Below are 20,000 nucleotides of genomic sequence, written 5' to 3' on the forward strand. Positions count from 1 at the left end.
ACAGTAATAGTAAGTAAAAGGCCATTGTGGCTGCCCATTACATCATGTGTTAATGTCCCACGATCATGTATTACATCACGTCTGTTTCTGTTTTTACATTCATCATGAGAACAATAGTTTTAATACCGGTTTGCCCTTTTAATATGTTACAATTATGCTCATGCATGTAATATCATTTTTACACAATTATACATTATATAATTTAATATATTATATAACTATTTATTTCCTCTTCTAAATTTTGTGTAGTTTCTCTGCAAAAGCATCCAGTTATACTCGGAAGAATTAGCACTCAAAAATATGCTAAAAGTGCAGTATTTATTTTCCGATAAAATGAGAGATGATTAACCAGCATGTGCCACTGGAACAGACAGGAAGTCCCGCCTCCTTCCTCGTCTCATGGAACTTCAGAGGAACCGGAACCTTCTAATTCTTGTGAAAGTGAAAAAATAAAAGACTTGTGTATGTTTGACAATATTTAGCCCACGATACATGTAATATAAATTTTCTACATTTGTTGCGAATGTGTAAACAGCTCGTATCACTTTTTAGTAAAGAAAAGCAAAAAGGTGGAGGATTATGACTCGTCGAGACAAAATAGTCCTACAACTATGTATCAGATGTAACTCTTTACAAATAATGTTAATGCTGCTGATGATTAGGAAGTGATTAAATCATTCCCGTGAGCCAAAGCCACAAAGTGTTTCCGATGAGCTGATGAACTCGTCTACCAAAATCCATTCTAATGAATAACTTACGTAATTTATTTAAGTACAAAAAAATTCGTCTCGGTATTTAATATTCAGAATCGTTTATAAAGTGGAAAAAATTCGTGCTCCGAGGTAGCAGAGCATTAACGCTAGCATTAGCAGTGTGTTGTATTTATTTACCTGCTGGTTCCACTTTGGACCACTGATTCACCGTTACAACATTTTAAATAGCAAATTATTGTTGGATAAGTACAGTATGAACAGTGCAGGGCTGTAAATAATTTGCTATTTAAAATGTTGTAACGGACAGAAAGAAAGATAACTTGAGATCCTAGAGGTGACCTGATGTCGTCCCAAACCCTTTACACCATTGGTTCTCGACTCTACACTGGAAGCGTCTTGGTGCTGGAACCCAGTAGGTTTTGTCGGCGGAGAATAATTTTTTTATTTAACGTATGGTTTCAGATTAATGACCAACTCCAGGATAAATGAGATTGCTCTCTTAATATTTTAAATGTTCATTTTTTTTTTTAGACTGTTAGTCAAAATATTACATGTTAAACATAGGTCAAAATTTGTTGGCTATTTATTGGGCCCTTGGAGCTTTGTTCTTCCTGAACGTTCCACAGTAGGAACAAGTTTTTTATTCAAAAATAACAAAGGCATTAATTGTTATTCAACTTGTTGTTGAGGTTAGGCTTAAACGCATTCAGCTCCATATCCATATGTATTAAAAAAAAAAAAAAATACAACAACCCTGAAAAAACCTGGACACCAGCTCAAAGGATCCCTGCTCTCACTTGAAGAACTGCAGCTCTAGTGTCTTAATCGCTCACCTTAGGCTGCCTCAGGAGATTTATTATATATATATTTTTTTTACTTTTGGTTCTGTGCAGATTAACTTGACTTGCATCATATTTTAAGATAAGTAAATTTCATTAGTCTGGCCTAATTGTTTAATTTGGAGTTTTCTTTAAGCCCTTTTCCCCCAGACCACAGCATCAGTGTGTCCAACAAACTCCCACGTTAATTAAAGTAGACTTTTCCCACCAGATGCATGTGGGAATGTTGACACACACAGCACAAACAGCCATAACATCTAAACCACCTGCCTAATATTGTGTTGGTCCCACTGGTGCCACCAAAACAGCTCTGAATTGTCCAGGCATGGACTCCACAAGACTTCTGAAGGTGTGCCGTGGTATCTGATTCCATGACTTTTGCAGCAGATCATTTAAATCCTGTAAGCTGTGAGGTGGAGCCTCCATTGATTTGTCCAGCACATCCTACAGATGCTGGATAAGACTAAAATCTGGGGAATTTGACGACAACGACAATGTTAAGGTAGGTGGTACGTGTCGAAATCACATCCACGTGATTGCCAGGACATAAGGTTTCCCAGCAGAACATTGCCCAGAGCATGAGTGCATCCGCCAGCTTGTCTTCTGCCCATAGTGCATCCTGGTGCCAACTCTTCCCACAGGAGTCAGCATGAGCAGTCTGACCCGTCTGCAGCTACACAGACTTATATACAAGCAGCTGTGATGCACTGTGTGTTCTGACAAATCTCTACCACAGCCAGCATGAACTTTTTCAGCAATTTGTGCTACAGTAGCTCTTCTGTCGGGATCGGAAAAGAAGGACTAGCCTTCATTCCTCACATGAGTCAGTGAGCCTTAGGTTCCCATGACCCTGTCGCCCGTTCACAGTGACCTTCCTTGGAGCACTTTTGGTAGATACTAACCACTGCATACTGGAAGCACCCTACAAGACCTGTTGTGATGGAGACGATCTGACCCAGATGTCCAGCCATCACAGTGTGGCCCTTGGTGGTCAGAGCATATAACATCTCCTGTCTTTAATAAGCTCCAGTGTGACACAAACTCAGTCTAGTTTCCTCAGTAGACATGACGAGTGCCAACTGTGAGCTCTTCCACACACAGCAATTTAAATGTAAAGTATGTGAACCCACATGTGAGCGTTCCACGTATCATATATGACAAGTAAATGTGCTTAGGAGTGGCATTAAAATTCATTTGAATTCATTTTAGTCATGGAGACAAATGACCATGATGCATTATGAATATTCAGAGTAGATGACCTGTAATTCCAGGATTGTTAAAAAGTATGTAGTCATGACCCCTGGTTTGCTTTGGTGAAATGCGAAACACATCAAATAAACGGCAGGTATGATAGTGGTATGATTTTATTAAAAAAAAAAAAAAAATAAAAAATTTCATTATTCATTGAAATAAAATTGTCATAAAAACTGTCATTTTTTTAAATGATTGATATATATATATATATATATAAATATATATATATATATATATATAAAATAAAATAAATATATATATATATATATATATATATATATATATATATATATATATATTATTTTATTAATATATATATATATATTTATATCATTTAAAAAAATGACAGTTTTTATGACAATTTTATTTCAATGAATGTAAAAAAAAGAAAAGAAATAAAACAGTCAAAAACAAGGTGACAAAATAAACAGGTTTTATATTTATTTATAAGACAGTCTCTCTCTCTCTCTCTCTCTCTCTCTCTCTCTCTCTCTCTCTCTCTCTCTCTCTCTCTCACTTTAAAATGATATTCAGTACATTTTGGCCTCCTGTTGTAGTCGCTTTAAACTCGTGTTGTGGGACATTGTGACCAGATTGCTCCGGTGTCTGGACCACTGTGTATCTATCTGTTCAAACGCTTGTGTTTTTATCTCTCTGTTACAACCAACACTTTTATTGTGATCTCTTTCTGGAAGCAGTGGCTCAAGTTGTGACACTTTGCCTCTGAATCTTTACAAATCTGGGTTTTATTTTTAACTGGCTAGACATATCTTTAGAATAAGGTCACAGCCAAACACGTATGTACCCACTGCCTCACTTCAGCACACTGTGGGCTATTGAAAGGCCTATGCAGGTCCACTGTGTGGAATTCTGTGTGTGTGTGTGTGGCTGCATGCTTTTGTGAGATTCTTTAGTTTAGTTGCTGTCTCTGTCTCGGCTCATAGCTCCACGTTCACTTTACAAGCCAACGATTCCTGAAAATAAAGAAATGATCTAAGAAAGTATTAAACAACTGGGGGATAATTGTGAAATGTGCTTTATATTACTTATAAGCTTACACACACACACTCCTCTCTGTCTCTGTGTGTGTGATGTAGCCAGGTGTATTTGCTAGAAGCTGTGCTGCTGTGTATTTATAGTGCTTGCTTCCTGGGCAGACACATAATAAGCAGTCTGTGCCTTTGTGAGAACAGCGTGCATGCATTAATGCCTGATTATGTGGGGGTGTGTGTTTGGGTCCACCCCGATATCAGCATTCATCTCAACTGCTAATTTGGCATTAGTTTAGCCTTAGCATTTTGACCAAAATAGATGTCAGTTTTATTCGTTTGCTCATTGTAAGATTTAGTGTCGATTCATTTGATGGATAAATAGCTACGGTGTATGACGGTAGATTTCCAACTGTGAAGAGTTGTCATGTAAACACAGATCAGAGAAAACTGATCCAGCCTCTGTCTAGCACCGCATGGGCATGAATACAGTGCTACTGGGTTCTGTCTAGACACACACACACACACACACACACACATACTTACACACACCCACATGCATACACACACTTGTCTTTATTGACTCTCATATATAATTTCCTTTACAAAGCGAACACACAAGAATGAGAAGAAACCGTTTGATTTTCATCTCGTTTTTATTCAGCGAGGGGAAATGAATTATTAAATTAAATATGAATTATTATTTAGTTTTGGTTAAAGTGTCACATTTTTATCTTTGAGTTTTGTCTGCAAAAAAAAGCAAAACACTGCCCTCTATTCTCCTTCAGGTGTGTGTGTGTGTGTGTGTGTGTGTGTGCACTGTGGCAATATTGTTTATGAGGACGCTCACATGCCGTGATGGATTACACCAGGCCATTTTACACTAGAAGCGTTTTCTGAAGTGTTTTTTTTTTTTTTTTTTACGCTCATGGAACAGATCCACTTTTAACACTTTTCAGTTTTAACCACCAATTGAATTTAAATGCAACCTCAATCATCCTCCTGATGTTTTCTCTCTGCGTAATGTAGAAGGTATTGTGTTTACTCCCATGCATGATGCCAATGTAAACACTATAGAAGGACATTTTATTCATGTCCTGTGCATTGTGAAATTGAAACTTCTCAGTGGATCAGTGTTTGTCAGACTTGCCATGGTATTTAAGCTCTCAGACACTCAGCACTGTATCAGACTCTGCATGTACGTAAGCTAACGAAATTACACAACTAAACGTTCATTATCGAACATTATAAAGAAGTCGATACATTTTCTCCTGTAAATGAAAGTTTTGCCGTTTCTACAGGTTAATAATCTCATGAAAAATAATTCAGTGCTTTACTCCGTAAATCCATGTAATTAAATACTGCAATGAAAAGCTCGTAAATATTGCTGCAGACAACTACAGACAAGTTGACATTTTAATAGAAATATAACACATTTATCTAGGATTAATAAAAAAAATGTATCCTTTGGAAATAGTATGTTGTCTCCACATCCATCATCATCATCAACTGAGATGCAGAATTCTTTTATTAGCACAGAGGTATCGTGGTAAATGAGATGCAGCTCAACACCTAACTACACACTGAACACTACAGTGCAGATCAGGGACGTGTGCGTTCATCCTGAGACTGTGAGCGCTTATTTCGAAAAGTGAAATAAGTTTGCGTTCACACACACAGCGCGAAAAAGTGACGAGATCATTCGTTTTCAGCAAGAGTTAGAAGTACATTTTCTTTCCTTTTTTTTGGCCCAATCCCTAGGGTTTAACACAGCGGCCACCTAGATAGTACAGTGTAGCGCTGTTACAGATACAGCCGGTACACAATGCAGCAGAGTCTTCACATTATTTATTTCAGTAAACCAAACCACTTTTAGTTTACTGTTTCACAAACGTTCCAGTCTTTGTAAAATGATATCAAACTACAGACAGTTCTACTTTTCTGTACACACGTTTGCAGCATTCTGGTTGTTATTTGTCCATGTAGGAGTGAGGTGTTTTCCACTCTATTGTGCTCATTGCTGAAACTTTGTGGTATCGGTTTGGGAGAAGGATCTTTCCTGTTCCAGCATGACAATGCCCCTGTGCACAAAGCACTTTCACAGACATACGCTTCCACAGATACACACCAAGATCTTGTAGGAAGCCTTTCCAGAAGAATGGAGGTTCATGACTTTGGAATAAAACGTTCAACAAGCTAATGTAGATGTGATGGTCAGGCAGCTACAGTACAGTCTTTTTGACTATATGTTCTTGCAATATCAACGTTTCTTGCTTGCATGTCGTGTCGTAGTGTGAGTTCATGTAGTGTTCAGAGTCACGTGGGTTCCACAGGTTCTCATGTTAACCGGCTGTGACGTTGCCATGACACTGGGGTTAGTGGCGTGTTCGTTTTTGCGCTCGCAAACTGACACGAGATCCCAAGGCACACTTTTGCACCATTGAGATTTGAAGTCTCTGCTGGACTTCAGTTTTGACCCCTGTGCCAGAGGGAGAAGCAGTTCGCTCACTCCCCTCACCCCCTTTAGCACAAACACACTGATTTCGGAATGTTACTTTGGGAATAGAACTATAGCAAATGACAAGTAGCTCGAGGGCTGCGTTCAGTCCAGAGCTGCAGCGATTAGTCAGGAGAAGCCACAATGTACACCAGCCATTTTTCTCAATGCTGATGCACTGCTTATGAAAGAAAACCCCTACTCCTTAATTTATCAGTACATGTACATGTAAAGAATGTAACACCTCCAAGTGTCTTTAAATTTGTTTAAGGAAACAAATTGTGTGGTTAAGTTTTGTGTTAAGGAATGTGTTTAAATTTGCATTTACTTGATTTAAAATGAAGTAAAGACCGTCTTACAGAGATCGGGGATGGGTAGTTAGTGTGTGTGTGTGTGTGTGTGTGTGTGTGTGTGTGTGTGTGTGTGTGTGTGTGTGTGTGTGTATGTGTGTTAGTCTCACTGCATCAGGTGATGCTCCCTGTCCTTCTTGGTCTTCCCTGTCCAATCCGGTGTCTCTTGGAGTCTGTCAGTTCTGCAGATAATACTGAGGGGAGGGGTAAAGGTTAATCTGGTAGGGGTGTGTGTGTGTGTGTGTGTGAGAGAGAGAGAGAGAGACAGATAGGGAACATTGTATCTTAAACTAGCCTGTAGCGCTGTTGTTTATCTTGTGGCCTCATGTGCCTCATGTTCCTTTTGACACAATACACACAAGATTTCACATGAGAGACTACACACACACACACACACACACACACACACACACACACACACACACACACACACACACACACACATTCCAGTCATGTCCTCTAACTGTGCAGTATGTCTCTGTGTGTGTCTGTGTGAGGATGTTCTGGTAATTAGATGCCCCCTCTCATTGCACAAAGTATAGCTCAATAGTTTGATTAAACATGGCATTTTTATTCATTTTTTTCTTTTTCTGAATGTAATCGATCAAACCGAACTTGTCTTGTTTGGCATCTGCATTCTTTACTGTAGCCCTTGAGCTTGCTAACAATCTCACCCCATTTTCTTAGAGCACACTCGAAGTGTCGATCTCATTTATTAAATGATGTCACAGACATTTCTGTGAAAAAAACGCCCTTATTCTTATAATCTATAAAAATGAACTAAACATCACTATATAGCTAAATATCTTAGCTTTATGCAGGCAGGCATATTGATCAAACAGAAAACATTTCTCTTTTACACAATTTAACATTGTGCTCCAGGCCACTGCTTCTAAAAAAAGAGATTGAAGAACTGTAAATGTGTAAATGCTGGAACTCGTACTGTCTCTGCGTGTCTGCCTCTGTCTGTGTGTGTCGGCCTCTGTCTTTGTGTGTCGGCCTGCGTGTGTGTGTGTGTCGGCCTGCGCGTGTGTGTGTGTTGGCCTGCGTGTGTGTGTGTCGTTGCATTTACTGTATCTACATGTGCTGTCGTCTTTTATTTCCTGGATTAGAAAGGAGTTATTAAACAAATTAAACAAAAAATGTGTGTGTGTGTCGGCCTGTGTGTGTGTGTGTGTGTCGGCCTGTGTGTGTGTGTGTGTGTGTCGGCCTGTGTGTGTGTGTGTGTCGGCCTGTGTGTGTGTGTGTGTCGGCCTGTGTGTGTGTGTGTGTCGGCCTGTGTGTGTGTGTGTGTCGGCCTGTGTGTGTGTGTGTCGGCCTGTGTGTGTGTGTGTCGGCCTGTGTGTGTGTGTGTCGGCCTGTGTGTGTGTGTGTCGGCCTGTGTGTGTGTGTGTGTGTGTCGGCCTGTGTGTGTGTGTGTGTGTGTCGGCCTGTGTGTGTGTGTGTGTGTCGGCCTGTGTGTGTGTGTGTGTGTGTCGGCCTGTGTGTGTGTGTGTGTGTCGGTCTGTGTGTGTGTGTGTGTGTGTCGGCCTGTGTGTGTGTGTGTGTGTGTCGGCCTGTGTGTGTGTGTGCGTGTGTCGGCCTGTGTGTGTGCGTGTGTCGGCCTGTGTGTGTGCGTGTGTCGGCCTGTGTGTGTGTGTGTGTGTGTCGGCCTGTGTGTGTGTGTGTGTGTGTGTCGGCCTGTGTGTGTGTGTGTGTGTCGGCCTGTGTGTGTGTGTGTGTGTGTGTGTGTGTCGGCCTGTGTGTGTGTGTGTGTGTGTGTCGGCCTGTGTGTGTGTATCGGCCTGTGTGTGTTGTTGTGGAGCAGAGGGCTTCAGGATCAGGTCTGAGTGCATTGATGAGGAGTCTGATGCTTTTCACTCTTGCTCACAGCCACGATGTGCTAAAACACATGCCTGAAGCTTCTTCCACATGCTCAGCTTTAACAAAAATAATTTGTGGTTATTTTGACTGATTTCAAGATTGCGATAATTAAGTGTGATTTAGGGAGAGCATGCAAACCCTATGCCAGATGCACCACTTAACAGGAGCGTCTGAGATTGAGCAGCCTGCTCACAGAAGTGTCTTGAGATGGATCTGAGCACTGCTTCTGTAGCACTCTTCTATCAGGAACATATGCTAAATAGGCTTGAACCACTATTACATTTTCATATGATAATTACCTAACCTTGGATCACAGTTTACACTGATCTTACAAAAATTAAAAAAAGGAAAAGTTCGCTGCTTTTCTTGTCTTCTCTCGCCTTTTTTTAATTTCTTTTCTTTTCTTCCTTTTTTTTATAACGGTTCCCTGTGTTTGGGACTCTCTAACAGGACGTTTATTAAAGCACTGTTCATTACAGCATTGTTAAATTCTCAAATTTAACCGGACAGAACATAATTTGAGGCACGGTGGCTTATAGGTTAGCACTTTAACCTCACACCTCCAGTGTTGGGGGTTTGATTCTCTGTTCCACCCGGTGTGGAGTTTCCTCCCTCAGTCCAGAGACGTGATTGGCGTCTCTAAACTGTCTGAGCGTGTGTGTGTGTGTGTCAGAGAGATTGTGTTCTCACAGCCCAAGGTGTCACCCGCATTGTGCCCCATGTTCCCAGGAAAAGAGTCCGGGCTGCGCACAACCCTGTGTAGGATATAACAAGGATGGTTGGATATTATGTTTTTTTTCTTTAGTTAGTTGAATTGGTCACGTTTTTGTACAAACACAGGATTTTCTGGTTTCTTGGTAAAATGATGAGACGAATTTAATCGTCATATTAAACATGAGAAGAGTGTGAACATAGAGGCCACTGGCATTTTTAGCTACTGTAACTATACAGTTCAATTCAAGTTCAATTCAAGTTTATTTGTATAGCGCTTTTTACAATAGACATTGTCTCAAAGCAGCTTTACAGAACATAAACAGAGCAGAAGGAAGACATAATTAATGATAAAGGAAATAACGAATAATAAAAGAAATAAGAATTTACAGAATAAAAATTCTAGATTATTATTAGTTGTATATAGTTCACAGTGTGTATGTATTTATTCCCCTATGAGCAAGTCTGAGGTGACTCGGGCAGCAGTGGCAAGGAAAAACTCCCTTAAATTGGTAAAGGAAGAAACCTTGAGAGGAACCGGACTCAAGGGGGAACCCATCCTCATATGGGTGACACTGGGGGTGTGATTGTAATATACAGTCAGTTAAATGTTGTATTGGTGTAAGGATCATGGACTTCGGATCTCCTTAGTATCACAGAGTCTAACTGGAGATGTCTCAGGATTCTTAGAGTCGTCCAAAGGCTTCGTCCCACAGAGGACGTTGGGAGCTGGTACAATGTCTGGATGCCTCGGGATGGGTACAAAGAGAGAAGCAGTGGAAAGGGATTAACATATCTGCTGTTCATAAAAATGTGCCGGTCTGATGTACTGGTGCATGATATTATGGGATGTATTATCTGTACGCCTGACTAAAGAGATGAGTTTTTAATCTACATTTAAACTGGGAAAGTGTGTCTGAGCCTCGAACACTATCAGGAAGACTATTCCAAAGTTTGGGAGCTAAATACGAAAACACTCTACCACCTTTAGTACACTGTTTAAAAAAAAAAATAAAAATAAAAATTCTCCTGGTTGTAATAGAAAATTCTCAGCTCTGAGGTGAGAACAGTGACATATCACTCCAACACCTCCACGTCGTCGCATTTACTGTACCTACGTGTGCTGTCGTCTTTTATTCCTGGCCTAGACGAGTTAAAAGTCCTCATCATCTCACATTTAAACACAAAATGTCAATTCTGCTCATGTTCTAGAAATTTCGATAGGTCCGTAAAGATTTTCCGAAATATGTTCCCAAAACTCTTGACAGATTAAGTAAGGAATAACGTGGTGGGCCGAACGGTAACAGGAAAATAATCAGTGTTGTTTTTTTTTTAAATTGAAAATCACTTGCACTTTGTAACTGTTTATACTTATTGGGTTATGTCCATGAGACAAGTGTTGTTCTAAACAAATGCAAAATCAGCAGCATTTCATTTCTCTCTCTGGAAGTTAATAAGACCCAAACACTCGGGGAGAAACTGAGGAAAAATAGTAAACTACAAACTCCTCTCTCATGGCACAAAGTGCTGACACTCCAGTCTCCTTATCCACATGCATAAATGTTCCATAAACATCTCCTCACAGAAACTGCACCATATTCATCATTACATAGATTTTAGTTTTTTTTTTTGGTAATTATAAAAACTGGAAGAAAAAAACATCCATTTATCGTCAGTGTCGGATTTCCATCGAGCGTCTACTGTACGAGCGCCTGTAAATGAGCTGTTGCCATAGAAACAATAAAGTATTAAAAGAAGGGCATTGACGTAACGGCTGGAACGGCTCACCGTCACCAGGTGTGCTTTTATATTTGAGCGTTTCGTCAGCGCTGTGGGATACTAATGTTTACAGAACCTTCTAGAACATGTATAGGATACTAAGGTTACTTTGCTATAGACAGAGAAACACATGTGTGTGTGGTTATCGCTGTCAGAGCTAAACTCTATGGGTCGTTTTTAGTCGGTAACAATCCACCCTAGTGTTAATAATATAATCTAGTCTATGATCAGTTTAAAAATAAATCCGTTATCACAATCATTTGTTACTTTTTGGGATAGCAGAAATGAACGCAAAATCAAGCACACACAAATGCTAGAGATTTTCAGTGTCATGTGACATCATCAACACCCATTCAACCAAAACTGTCTTCAGTCCTTATGCATCAAATGCGTGTCGTCACATAGGTGTCTTCAATCTGCCGTAGCAAAATCAAGCCTTCTTGGACTCGACATTGGACTCGACCAAAAAAAAAAGTGAAAATTTGCTTAGTCATTATTTCCAGAATCCCATGATGCTCAGTGTGTACTGTATGGAGTGTATAGGATGTTTAGTCTAAAAGCTTTAGCTGTCTTATTTGCTAGTGCTATTAATGACCACATAATCATATGCAAAAGTACGATTGTTTCGCAGGATTTTGTTTAAATATACGTTAATACATTTCTGCCCTTAGCTATCCTCTCTGCCATTGAGTACTGAAGATTAAAACAATGTAAACAGCCTGTAAGCCAAAGCACGTCGTCTTTAAGAGCACCCGGGATCAGCAGTAACTTCTGTGTGTTCAGCTGGAAGACGTAAACTCTGCTGGTGTCGAATTTAACAGCAGCTCCAACTCAAACGTGCAGACATGAACTTGCAGCTGTCAGTAACAGATGTTGCTAAAGATGTAGACTCCATCACATGATCATTGGGTATTTTTAGTAAACCAAATAAGGAAGGTTTGAAATGGAACAATGCTGCCTCAGAGACCCAGAGAAGCTTTTCCCCCCATTTGTTTTGCTTTTATTACTCTTTGTTCTGTCCCGTTACATTCCAACAAGTTATCCTTAAGAGCTAGACTCTGTCTTTCCTGAAATACAGCTCAGACTAGACTATGCTTACTTGGCACAGTCATAGTCGAGGTGACAGGTCTTTGTTTTGTGTGTGTGTCTGTCTGTGAGTGTGTGTGTATGTGTGTGTGTGTGCGCGCACTCTGTACATAGGCACCCGGTTGGTTATTTTGATCACCCTGAGCTGTTCGTGTTCTCACTCTGTGTGTGATTAATGTAATATAAACCACATTATAGTCAAAACACACACTAACTTTCTTCTTTCTTTCTTTCTTTCTTTCTTTCTTTCGTTCTTTCTTTCTTTCTTTCTTTCTTTCTTGCTTTTGCAGCCTCTACAGATTGATGATAATTTCTGTGGACAGGACTTCAACCAGCCTTTGGGAGGCACCACCACCATCGAAGGCATTCCGCTATTCATAGATAAGGATGACGGCATGACATCGGTTGCGGCATACGACTACCGCGGCAACACCGTGGTTTTCTCAGGCACACGCTCCGGCCGCCTGAAGAAGGTAAGAGAAACCACACCTTTTCTGCTTTTTTTCCCATGACTGCGGTGTTGAGGAATGTGCCTGCGATGAAGGCGTTGTCTTCCGGCATTTTTCATGGCTCTGGGTGGTTCCCAGAAATCCTGAAAATCTGACTTACTGCACCTCACCTTTAACACATTTAGACCAGTAAATCAAGGTGAACACACTTCATGACTTATTTGGTAGCTAGTTAAGATTTTACAATGTGTGACTGATCTTGGCTGAGTTTCTGCTGATACCAGGTTTCTAGGAAGAGGACGTGGTGGCTTTGGGGAACTGATTAGAAGATTGTAGCAAGTTCCCCAACCACTTAATTGTGTCCTGCTAAGAAGCCTGCGCTCACACATACAGCGACTCGAAGCAACCGTTGGTGACTAGATGTGGGTGTGTCCAGCAATGTGACAAACTGAGACCTGTTATTCAAATATGAAGCGATTTGGTACAGCGACTGCCAACGAGAGGGAAGTGCGCGTGATCTGTGATAAATAGCACACGCTGCTTCTTCATCTCCTATATGATACAGATATACTTCAGAATTCTATCCAAACACCAAATCTCTCTCCAGAACCTTTCATTTTGGACAAGAAATCTGATTTGTTGTTAAGCAGAATGCTCGTTGCTCCACCCACTGATAGACATTATTGCTATGGCAACCAGTCATAGGAGCGCATACTTCCTCGTATGGAGACCGGAGGCTTGCTGAGATGAAAAAAGTCTGTGTGTGTGAACACGGCTTGCGTATTCAAGTTTTTCCCGTGGTCTAAAATGGCAGAATTAATTAGTGCAGTGCAACCAACTGGATCTAATGTGCAAAAGTATCTCAACTGTTAGTTCTGCACCATGTCAGGTCTGAAGGAGCTCTGATTCGGTGCAGCATTTGAACCGATCCCTGGAATGTTTTGTTTTTTTTCCCCCATTTGTTGAGATTCATTTAGGCAGATGGGAACACAACAATCACGCTTGGCTGCCGACCAAAACAAGCGCTCAAAACAAGTGGTGGTTTTGGTCTGGTACAAAGCGAACTGGATTGCTGTGAGAAACTGATCCAAACTGTGAATCCACCCGCATGCAGGAAGTGAACCGAACTGAATGAACCTTATGAATATTGTTACCACTTGTAGATGTAGACTAGGAGCTGTTTAACTGATCCATACGACCTGGTTATGGATGTTTAGTCCCCACAACAAAAGGTGATGTGTAACAAAGTGTTATTTATAAACTTAGCTATTCGTTGTTTGAGTGCTAGCTCAGTGTTCTCCATGTTTGGGGGATTTGTGTGATTTCGAGACACACTTAGCACTTTCTTTTTTTGTAGCTGGTCAATGTGAAAGTTTCTCTCGAGTACATTTTTGGTTCTTTGCCATCCCTCAGCCAACGTTTCCTGTGAAACTAAATCAAACCAAATAGCAAACAAACCAAAAACGAAAACGAATGGTTGAAAATGGCGAAAGTGTCCGATGATCTCATTTCCCTCCAGAATGATGTTTGTCTATACAGCAGATAATGCTCAGTACTGGCTCTCGAACTGCTCCTCGATCATATAAGATGCAGCTCGAGAGCGAATCGCTTCGATCCCTAAGACCCGGACGCTATTCATTCTCATCCTCAAGGCATTATTCGTACGTAGGAGGAACAGGAAGAGTGGCTCGCTGTCTGCTCGCATTCCGTGTTTAGATTGACATGGCTCATATGCTAGAGCTAGCCGAGCACTCTATGTAGTAAGTGGATATTTCCATATTCACATATGGTGGCTCGCTCGCTCGTTGACATTTTCATTATGGTTGTGTGTGTGTATGTGTGTGTGCGTCTGTGTGTGTGTGTATGAAGGGAGATGGGTTTAGACAGAAGGGAGCATTGAAGCATCACATGATAAATTCACTGAGATGTGAAATGGAGGACAGGCTGTGGCCAATACCCAGGAGCGAATGAGAGCGAGAGAGAGAGAGCGAGAGATGAAGAGGCTACTGGAGAGATTTCAGATGGAGATGGACTTATAATGGAGCTTTGTATTTTGTGTGCTGTACTGCTTTTGGTCCTCGCCTAGCCTCTCCTCGCTTTTAAATATGCCTCTTTACTTTTAAACACACACGCACACCGTACAGATAACACATCCTTTTGACGTTTTTTTTCCCCCTCCTCTTCTCATTTTGTCCATCCGAACCTCTTATTCATGTCTATGCAGATGGCTCTTTAGTATCAGCGAGCTCTCTCCTGCGCTCCCTGTGCGAGCGTCGTGATTGTCTGGCCCGCCGAGGGCTCTTCAATCAGGCTGAGAGAGCTGAAGCTGTGCCCGAGTGAGGCGCATGCGAGCGGACACAGCCCGGTCAGACACAGGCACGCGGTGATGGATCAGATCCTCTCGCAAGTCCTCCAAATCTCTCTGTGTTGCTCCACTTGAAAGGCAGAGAGCAAGAGAGGGATACAAGATGTCCAATTAACTACATTTACATATTAAAAAAAAAAGTTAATGCACAGTCACTTGGACTTGCGCGGTGTTGGTGTGCGGGTCAGGGTTAGCGTGCCCTCCACTTGTCACGGGAGGGTTTGGAGTGTAGAGAGAGGGCAAAGCAGGAGGAGGAGGAGGAAACTCTTGAAGCGCTTTGTTTGGGCTTCTGGTCAGCCGGGGAACAGATGGAGGAGTGGACTGTACAGTAAAGCAGTCCAGGAAGACTGAGACAGAAAAGAACATACACACACACAAGCGCACACACACACACACACACACACACACACCCTGCACTTCAGCCAGCCAGGCAGCCAGGCATGCAATTATACCCCTACACACACCATGTCTGTCTGGCAAGTTTCATACTAGCTATGTCTTTTGTCTTTCTCTGTAGGTTACTGTCCTCTCTCTCTCTCTCTCTCTCTCTCTCTCTCTCTCTCTCTCTCTCTCTCTCTCTCTCTCTCTGAGTGGGTTGAATAGGTCATTCCGACACATTGTTTTCTGGCTAAATGGCTTCCCTGTCATCCTGAATTACTTCATTCGAGCTTACACTACTGGAATCTCTCTTGTCTAGCTATACGGCATCCCCCCCCCCCTCTCAGTAATAAGGGTGTTAATTATACCCCATGTTCTCATTCATATTAATATGGTCTGCATCTGTCTCTCACACTAATCGCATGTGACGTGGGAGCTCCTGACACCTCATGGCGCCACTGCACTGTCCTCTTCCCGTTGTGTTCTATAGCATACGTGTGCAAAGTTGTGAGTGAAGGTTTTTTAGGCCAAACCCAGCACAGTATTTCCATCAGTTTTACACCAGCTTCATAGCTACTGTATATACATGTGGCTGTATGCTGGTAAGTGACCATAAGAAGTATGTTCCTCACTCAGCTGAGTTAATCTGCGGTGGTTTTCACACCGCGCACGTTTGCTGTGGTCCGAACCCGAGCCCCTTGCAGCGTCGATCTGGTTTCAGACTCTCTTGATACACTTGAACACTCACCTTGCATCATCACACATGGAGAACACACTCACCCATGACTCAACAATTGTGGTTCTATTTTGTGCAGTAATGGACCTTAGGTCCTTTGTGTCCTACAATGTCGTCCCCCCTGTCACTAATGCTACACGTGTTTTGTGGGTAATAATGATATCGTCATCACCTAAAGCACAAGCGCAGTTTACTTTACTTCCTACTAAACAAGTGCAGACTTGAGTTCACAGGAATCACAGAACAGTTCCAGCGCAACCGAACTCGCGGCATTTCCTACTGGCCTTCTCAGTTTTGGTAACACGGTGCTCTTCGTGCTCCACATCACAGCTTTTATATTAGCAATATTCATGCAAAAGCTAGTTTTAAACCAAACCTGCCAGTGTGAAAGCTCACACATACCCCTTTTCCACCAAAAGGAACCGAGTGCTGGTTCAGAGCTAGTGCTGGTGCTGGTTCAAAGTTGGTTCCACTGGCGAACCTTCTAAGAACCGGTTTGCCTTTCCATCGGCTAGAGAGCCATCGCAGAGCCAAGTCTGACGTCACTGTATACGTGTCACGTTTCCCAGCAACTTTAGCGTGGCAGCGGCAAACACATCAACAACGGCGGATGTTGCTTTACTGTTAATGCTCATGGCTTTGTGAACCTACATTAGCATCCAAACGCGGCGAATCCAACATGTACATGCAGCTCCATGTAATTTGTATAAACAGAGGTTGTAATCGATAAAGTACTGTGTTAATGAAAAAAAGTTATTTTATCATTAACACAGAAAAAAGTTAGCCTTAGCATGAGGCTACCCACTATCAAAAGTATTAAAAGTGTATTAAACATTAGTATACTTAAGGTACATTATCCAAGGCGCTAACAGTAGCCCCGCCCACAGCCCCTGACACAAGCGGTTCTTAAGTCTAGACCAGCAACGTTTTGGTGCTACTTAAGAACCACTTTTCTTGGTTCAGAGCCGGTGCTTTGGCTGTCGAAAAAGAAAGAACTGGTTCTAAATTAGGCTCTGGCTCCGAACCAGCACTCAAACTGCCTCGGTGGAAAAGGGGCATCAGTGACGCCCACAAAACTCCATAAAAGGCAATGCTCACAGAGAGCTGACAGCACAAACGACCACTAAACAGCTCTGCAGATCATCAGCTACTATCAGACACATGCATCTCCTCCACCTGAGATACTGTACTATTTTTTGTCTTTGTCTTAACATACAGATTTGTTTGAGATGACCTTCTTTAAAGTCATTAACTTGAAATGAAAATCTTCACAAAATCGTCCTTAAATACATGCACGCAATTGAACTAAGTGGCCTAAACGCATCAACGTAATCTGTACAGAAGTGTGCAGTAACCCATCACCAGTTCCGATATGAAGCCTGTCACTTCAGATTTACATCAGTGACTTTCTCAACAGCTCACGTAGTACGGTTACTTTCTTTTCCCCCTGAAGTCACTGGAATTTCATGCATTCCAAATTTCTTGAGTTAAACGCTGCTGCAAATGATTTACGAATAAATTTATTTCTATCAAGCTTCATATCTGTGGTGAATTCTTCTTTCCTTCTCTGTCGGCGATGCACAATTTTTGTCTTCAGATGTACAGAAATAAATTCCAATTAATAAAAAAAATAAAGCCCAAGTCATACCGTGTGATATTAGACCATAACGATTGGGAACGGTTGTTGGGGGTTAAATAAGGAATCGTTTGCCTTAATGAGAGTTTACACCTAATTTAAACCCCTTAGATATAAACTATACAGTCGGCGTAAATGACAGCAGATGCTCTGAAATTGCTTACAGCAGTTACTCAAGGCAGCTCCAGTCGAATCATAAGAACGCAACTATGACACATTTTTCACTTTTATTGGTTAAAATCAAGCTCGTTTTCTCATTCAGGAAAAACATAAAGCCACGCAAATACAGTTCATAGACTGATGAAGGCAATTAAAATTAAGCAATAGTAGTGAAATGACTGTATCGGATAAAAAAAAAAAATAAAAACAAAATTGGCCCACGGTTCCAGTATAGGGCCAGTTAAACAGCATATCTTTAGGCTTGCGTGTATAAGTGGCTCATATAACCGTGCACCAGCTGGTGTCACGAAATGTTGAGTCTAATGTCCACAAATCCAGAAAGCACATATAGTCCCAAATGAATTCGGCCTTCACTCGGCGGAGGAGAATGAAGTCAGCAGTGTCCATCTCTCTCTTCTTTTTAATGATGCACTCGTTTACCCAACACACCAGAGAACGAGGGGCTAATCTGTCAAGATGAAGAGACGTGGAGGGAGTAATGAATAATGGATGAGGAGTGGTTTGCTGCACTGGGTTTGTTTAACAGAGGGCTTAACAACACGGGGTGCCTGGTTACAATAGATCTGTAGGAAAAGCACTGCTTCGTCCAGTTTTGCCTCACATCACGTTCCTAGGCTCCAGGAATGGTGTAAGAGTCTGTGTGTGTGTTTATGTGTGTTTATGTGTGTGTGTGTGTGTGTGTGTGTGTGTGTGTGTGTGTGTGTATTTATTACAAATTATATAATATAAATAATTATATAATTGTAATGTATTGTTATAAATATTATAATATAAAATGTTTATATATATATATATATATATATATATATATATATATATATATATATATATATATATATATATATATATATATATATATATATATATATTGTGTGTGTGTGTGTGTGTGTGTGTGTGTGTGTGTGTGTGTGTCAGGTGTACACTGGCGCACCCAGAGTCCAAAGCAATTACTTAAATGGTACTGCTCTGTGACAGAGTCCAAAGGAGAGGCCATAATTGGAGCTGCAGAGGTAAATTATCTTTGGCCCAGAGTGACACACACCAACATGTGTGTGCACGCGCACACACACACACACACACACACACACACACACACACACACACACGCGCGCACACGCACACTAAGTCTAAGAGTAAGGGATTGTCTGTTGCTCTGACATCCAAGTCTTTGTAATTAGTGTTTCAGTGTTTAACTGAACACAGCTTGAGGCCTGAACTGTAACACAACTCCACAATACTCTAAAATACTCTACACACTACAAATCCAACATTCCTTTTAGAGTTTTCTTTGAGTAATGTTTGCAAATGCATCCCTGCAGGCTGCATGACACCGGATAAGAGCTTTCTGCCTTCTTCCGTTTACAGGCACTCACAGACAGCTGTGATTGGCTGCTGTCTCTGCGATTTACGAGACATACACACCCACGTGCACCACCCCCCACCCACACACACCCACACACACACAGACAGACAGACAGACACACATACACACTGACACACAAACAAAATTGCTCCCACCCAGACAGAACAGCCAGTTTTGCTTCTTTGTCTCTTGTTTACGATTGGCTATGACTTCAGGATTTGAAAGCTTCTTTGCTTGTTCTGCCGTTCAGCCGCCAAATGTATTCATAACCAACATGGCAACTTTATTTTGAATCAATTTACACTACTTGCATGAAAAAACTCACCCATCCGAAATAGAGACCTCATTATGAATGTCCTTATTTTTATGATGTATCCTTTAGTCTATATTCTTTTTACTAAATATCTAGAATCTTGGTTTGTTCATAAGACATGTCAGGTTCTTAAATGGCTTCGTGAGAATCGGTGCTCGATGCCGATTTGTCCGTCTGCGTTGTGGACCCTGTGCTCCCCGTGAGTGTGTCTGCAGGGGGACATGGTCTGGAACAAACTCCCAAACCCATCAATCTCTGCTTCCTTCTCCAAACAATGCCAAAAGGCTTGCTTTATTGCCGTGGTGTTCAGGGTCTTGCTGGAGACAGGTGTGTGTGTGTGTGTGTGTGTGTGTTTGGGCTCATTAATTGTAGTCTCAGAGTTGTGTTAGGAACGCTGACCTGGTGAACTTCACAGGAGACAGTTCAGCATACAGAGCAGAGAGACAAGCCGTGGTGCCGTGCTGGTGCTGGGATTGGCTCAGCAGAGCAGAAGTCCCAG

The 20,000-nt window shown here is 41.5% G+C and overlaps 1 protein-coding gene across 1 annotated transcript in view; it reads left to right on the top strand.

Annotated features, from left to right (window-relative positions):
* Positions 1–20,000, top strand: part of plxna1b (plexin A1b) — a 199,802-nt gene that overhangs the window by 59,025 nt on the left and 120,777 nt on the right. The window contains exon 3 of the mRNA XM_027147335.2: positions 12,372–12,554. Within this exon, the coding sequence (XP_027003136.1) occupies positions 12,372–12,554 (183 nt within the window). The remainder of the gene's footprint in view (positions 1–12,371; positions 12,555–20,000) is intronic.

Source organism: Tachysurus fulvidraco, chromosome 5 (assembly GCF_022655615.1).
Source record: "Tachysurus fulvidraco isolate hzauxx_2018 chromosome 5, HZAU_PFXX_2.0, whole genome shotgun sequence".
NCBI lineage: Eukaryota > Metazoa > Chordata > Actinopteri > Siluriformes > Bagridae > Tachysurus > Tachysurus fulvidraco.